A 6,000-nucleotide genomic window follows, 5' to 3' on the forward strand; every position below is an offset into this window, starting at 1 on the left:
GGATAGGAGTTGATAAATGAAACAAGGGTAGTTTTGACATGTGAATTAGAGGTAGAACAGAAAGGACTTGATGATAAATTGAATGCAAATGCTGAGAGACAAAGAGGAAATGGTGAAAACTCCTAGTTTTTTGACCTGAACAGCTGAGCAGATGTTGATGGTGTATTTTTCCAAGATAGGGAAGATAATAGGAAGAAAAAGTTTCAGGGAGAACTCAAGAATCCCATTTCAGACATGCTAAGCATGGGGTACTATTGCAGATGCCAGATAAACAGTTGGTTATATGAATCTGGAGTCAAGGGAAGAATACACCATATGCACATAAAATTCCTACTCTAAGCACAGGTGGAGAAACCACAACTGAGGAAAGTGTAGCCAAGCGATACGCTCAGTCTTGCCAAAAACTACCCATTAGGATTGTGAGCTCTAGAAGCCAGATGGCACATCTTACTTATCTCAGTCCCTACTGTACCTGGTGCCTGGTGGGAATCCAAAAATATTAGTGAAATTCAAAACAATTCTCAATGATCTATCAATGTACTCTGAACCCCACACAGTTGGCTAAAACAAACCCTCAGCATGATTGTCCAGGTTAGTGTTTACTTGAAAATTATTAATAGTAGTAACCTCTATGCCAAATGCCATACAAGCCATCTTACCAATATCATAAGGTAATCACTTTTATCCTTACTTTATAAGTAAGGAAACTGAAACTTAAGTAGCCTACTCAAGGTCCTGAAGTTTCAAGCCAGGGATTGACTCAGACCTCCTGACTCCAAAGCAAAGCCTTTATTCCTAACCTGTAAAGGCAAGGAGAACCTTGTTGTACCTATACATACTGCTGTGAAGCAAATTAAGAGGATTGAGAGAAGCACATTCAGTGCACAGAACCATCTAAGAAAGTGGAGAAGCCCTATTGGCCTGGAGACCTCAGGCTAAGTAGCCACCTAAAGGTTGGAAAGTCTCCAAGGTCCCCAAGGTGGAGGGTAACAGGAAGGTTTCCTCTCTGGGAGAAGATTCACACATGCCATAAGAACTTTCTATTTTTCCTAAGACAGGAGGAGTGAGGGATGAGGACAGTGGAGGGGAAGGGACTCCCTGGCACCTCAAGGACAATACTAACGGTGGCAGAGCCTTCTAGATACTCACTAAAGTCCACTTCCTCCTCTTGGGCTTAGAGCTAGACCTGATTTCCTAGCCTCTCTTGGAGTTAGGTAGGACCATGGGACTAAGATCTGGCTAATGAAATGTGAGTCTCTTCAAAGCTTAGCACATAAAACTTTCCCATAAGTGACCTTCTATCTTTCTTCCCTTCCACAAGTTCTATACTAATTTCCAGGCACCTTGGAAGTCATATTTCAATATAGAAGAGCCACCGCCAACCTAACTATCTGAATAGAAGAAATACAACTAGTCACCTGGAGCACTGGCCCTATGATATTACAAGAGAAATAATAAGCTTCTTATTATTCAGAAAGTCTATGAGTTATTAAGGCCTAGGCTTGTATGACCACAAAATCAGCGCATAGCTATAGTCATTGAATTGATGATTGGTAGAACAGGAAGGGAGTTTAAAGGTCACCCCCACTCCCATGTCTTACATATGAGGATGCTGATGCAAGGCTCAGAGAGATGACATTGCTCTCCAAGTTCACACAGCCAGCAAGTGGCCTTGTGTGGATCTTTTGACCTTGTGTTCTGGGCACTTTGTATCACACCAGGTGACTTCTTGGAGTCTTAGAGCCAGATAGCACCTGCTCAAAATAGCCTATCATGGCCAACTGAGCACAGAAGCAGCCAGGAAAATCCATTATGCTGGGGACTCTTTATACCTTACTCTGGAGAAAATGACTGGAGCCTCTCATCAGTACAGCATACTTACTGAGGACCTCCTTTAAGCTGTACTGGCCTGTTTTACCTGTTCATCAATACCACATGTATAGCTTCCTGTCTTATTTTGTCTATTCCATACTAATGCTTCTTGGGATCAATCACTTCCCAAGGGAACTATCTGTGCTCAAGAGTCCTCTGTTTTGGAGTCTTCGTAGAAAACTTGCTTAAGACACAAATAAAGCATTTTTAAAGTGAGAAATTGGAGGTATAAGTAGTTCTCCTTTTGGCCTCAGGTATCAAGAATGAAAGTGGATGAGGTCATCTACTTTTCTGCACAAAATACAGGGATTTCCCAGGGGCTGAAAGGAAGGCAGTTGTGGCAACTGGCAGTTCTGGTGGGTGGAAGCTTAGAGATCATAACTGGCTGTCTGGCCTGGGAATCAGCATTCCCCCAAAGGAAACCAGCTACAGTGACTGGGATAAGGTGTTGCTCTTAAGCAGCCCTGTAGACACAGACATCAACATAAATAATGGTGCCTGGGAGGACAGGTCTGTGCTGTCACTTGAGACATTCTTGATGGTGCTCAGAAAGTAAGTTGGGGAGAATTTTATGTTGGGATAGGACAGCTGAGGACAAATTATATACGTGAAGGTACTGAGTCAGTTCAATTTGAGCTGCTTTTAATTGATCTCATTCACCCATAAATTGTCAGAAATATTTCCAATAATTCTTCAATTCCAAGAGCCTGTCTACTGTAGGATACACTCATATGAAATGGCAGCTCTTCAGAAATTTTTTTAAAAGCACAACTGAAAGGCACATCCTAATATAAAAAATGTTAAAATGTGTGTCTTGTATGTGAAAAATATAAGCACAAAAGTACTCCAGGGCTGGGAGTCCTGATACTCATTAAGGAAAAGATAAAGAAGGAGGGGATGAGCCAGTGCAACAGATGTTGGGCTCAAGACTGCAGCTTTCTGCATGGCGCTACTGTACAACTTCTCTGCCTGGCCTCATTCTACGGATATTGTTCCCTTTTTGTGTTGCTATCAATAATTGCCTGGTATTTATTGAATATTTACTGTGTGGCTCACACTGTGCCAGGACTGTGAGGAAAAGAGAACAAACAAGGATCTTCTGTCCTCACCTGGAAGACTTTCACATATTCACTCAGTAAGAACTAGAACACCAGCTCATTGTCAGGCACTGTGTAGGCCCAAAGAACATAGAGAAAAATACAGAGAAGTTGCCAATTCTTCCTTCAAGTTGCTACCAGTTCATTGGTGGGGATGGGGGTGGAGACAAAGACAGAAAGGGGTAATTACACAGCATGGGAAGTGCTGCTGCCGTCAAGTGTGCGCAAGGCACTGTGAGACCCAAAAGGAAATTTGAAAGGAAAGGCTTTCAAGATGATATGACTGCATGGTTGAGATTTAAATGATGACAGAAGTGATTCAAGCTCTAAGAAAGCAGAGGAGAGCAAGAGGACTCCTGCCAGAGAAAATGGCACAAGCTAAAGGCAGAAGTGAGTAAGAGCAGACTGTGATGTGTAGAAATTTCCAGAACTTAAGTCTAGTTAATTATGAAAACTAGAAGAGGAGAGAAAGAGATGAGGGTGGAGATACAGCTCTGACCACATGGGGACTGGGCCCGACTCAACCAAAGGGCTCTCTTACCGTTCATGTCAGCATCAGCTGCTCCCTCCTTGTACTGAATCACATCCTTAATGATCTGCGTCATGTTCTGGGAGAATGCGCTGAGGTCTCTGATCGTCGGGAGCTTGAAATGAAACTGAGCCGTGGCCATGGCCTTCAGGTTCTCCTCAGAAGCTTTCTGCAGCCCCACAGAGATGATTCTCACCCCATCTTTCCGCAGAGCCTTGGCAGCCTCTTCCACGTCATCCTCAGATTTGGCCGAAGTGAGGACCACCAAAATGGGGGGGAAGAGTTTCCTATCTCTCCCATTGGCCGGTCCAGAGAAGTAGGTCCTGTGAACCTCCTGGAGAGCGTTTCCTAGTCTCAGGGAACCACCCATGAAAGCGAAGTTCTTCTTGAGGTGGTTCAAAATGGGGTTCTTGCTCTTGAAGGTGCTCAGCTGGAATTCACTGTGGAGACTGTCACTGTACTGGGCCAGGGCCACGCGGTGTTTGTTGGCCTCTATGGGGAGGCTGTTGATCATCTTGCTGATGAATGTTTTCACAAGAGGGAAGGACTTAATTCCCAGGTGATCAGAGCTGTCCACCAGGAACACGACATCTGCATACTGAGGTCCTGGGTCTATGAAAATAAAATGACAAACCCCAACAAAGAGGTTATTCAGCCTTTACATTTCAGACCACAATACTCATTTGAGACTGTGTTCTAGTTAATAGTAAGGGCAACTTAGAATGCCAAGAAAAGTGTCTTCTGGATGTCAAACAGAAGAAACTGTACTTGTTTTTACTAAAATGTCGAATAAAAGGACTTTAGTAAGTTAATCAATAAATTTTGCTTTTTCAACTCTATGCCAGAAGGAATAAACTTTTTTGTTTGTTTGTTTTTGGTTGCCAAACCCCAAACTCTGATATTGTACTAAAGAATAAACATGATACCAGAAAGTCCCCAAGTGGTCTGTGGAGAGTAATGGCAACTTTTAAAAACAATATCAGGTCCTGGGTGCTGTGGCTCAGTGTATTGAGCACCAACCTGCAAATCAAATGGTTGCCAATTTGATCCCAGTCGGGGCACATGCCTGGGTTGTGGGCCAGGTCCCCAGTTGGGGGCACATGGGAGGCAATCGCACTTTGATGTTTCTCTCCCTCTCTTTCTCCCTCCCTTCCCCTCTCTCTAAAAATAAATAAACACAATCTTAAAAAAAAAAAAAAAAGAAGTAGTATTGAGTAAGCAGCTGTCTTGGATTGGAAGCATAGAAGCAAATCTGAGACAGAGGTTTGGGGGAGGGCTTGACTGGGGGGGAAACAGGGTAAGGGAAGCAGAAGAGGAGCAAAGCAGGATCTGTACCCTTGGCCTGATTGAAGGGGGCTTGGGCTTTGGGGTATCAATTATACTAGAATATCAATTATACTTTGAGACAAGAGGGGCAGTTTTTTGCATTCTCCTATCAGTCACATTGGCTGCAGACCATCACAGGGAATTGGAGGGAAGGAGCAGGGGGTTATGGATACAACCTCCTGAGTCATGGCTCTGGGAAAGGTGAGAGCAATTCTCCTGAGACAGTGAAGTACAGCTGTGAGGTATTGTTGGCAATATGGCAATATTTATAGCAGCTGGTAGTGTGGAGCGAGGGTGGAGGCCTGGTGTACCAGCCTGATAAAGAGTCTGGGCCAGGGGATGCACCCCTAGCGTCTACTTCAGCAGTCATGGTCAGCTACCTGCACTCTCGAAATTAGTGATGTTCTGGTTAATGTCTAACAACCTTCTTTCAAAGTAACTCAGAAATTCACTAGGAAATTCGAGGGTGTTAGGAGAGTAGAAAAATGTAGCTTTTATAGTCTATCTATTTATCTATCTGTTTTATCTATTTATCTATCTATATTTATTTATTAAGGCCAATATGGAAACTGACCTACAAAACAAATGAGTTGACTCTATTCTTAGGGACAGGAAATACTAGAATTTAAGTAAATCAGTGAATAACTAGAGCTATTCTAGTCAGGTGTAGCATAATTCATGACTTTTGCCCATGACTTTCTGTCATCTCTTAAGAGATTAAGTTAGCTTGATATCATATACCTCCAACTACAACTAAGTGCTGTGTACTATGATTTTTCAGTAAATAAATACATTCGTTGTTTCTATTTACTAAAGATTTGTTGAGGCATAAAATTGTTTATTTTACTAAATAATAATAATAAGCTTAAAATATACGGGTACCTGGGCTCTGATCTGTAAATGTTTCAGTCCAAAGGACTAGGACAAATGCAATTAGCCAGTTCTTCATTTTGTTAGTGAAGATCTCTTGCTTTTATTCTGTAAAAAAAGAATGTTATTTATATTTGAAAAATCTCATTGTATAATAAGGAATTACTGGGAAAGTTGGATTAGAACACAATACACTGTACAAATAAGTATTTGTCAAGCAATGCTAAGTGTATTTAAAACATTCATCAGGCACTTGGAGTACTTGTTGAAAATAGATAATGCTAATGTTTGTTGAACCCTTACCAC

At 42.2% G+C, this 6,000-nt stretch overlaps 1 protein-coding gene across 1 annotated transcript in view; it reads right to left on the minus strand.

The window, feature by feature from the left end:
• COL6A5 (collagen type VI alpha 5 chain) overlaps positions 1 to 5,773 on the minus strand; it is a 94,900-nt gene extending 89,127 nt beyond the window's left edge. The window contains 2 exon segments of the mRNA XM_090284944.1: positions 3,511 to 4,110; positions 5,707 to 5,773. Of these exon segments, the coding sequence (XP_090141070.1) occupies positions 3,511 to 4,110; positions 5,707 to 5,773 (667 nt within the window).
• Positions 5,774 to 6,000: the final 227 nt, after the last annotated feature.

This window comes from Furipterus horrens, unplaced genomic scaffold (assembly GCF_987537825.1).
Source record: "Furipterus horrens unplaced genomic scaffold, mFurHor1.1.pri manual_scaffold_7, whole genome shotgun sequence".
In the NCBI taxonomy this organism is placed as follows: domain Eukaryota; kingdom Metazoa; phylum Chordata; class Mammalia; order Chiroptera; family Furipteridae; genus Furipterus; species Furipterus horrens.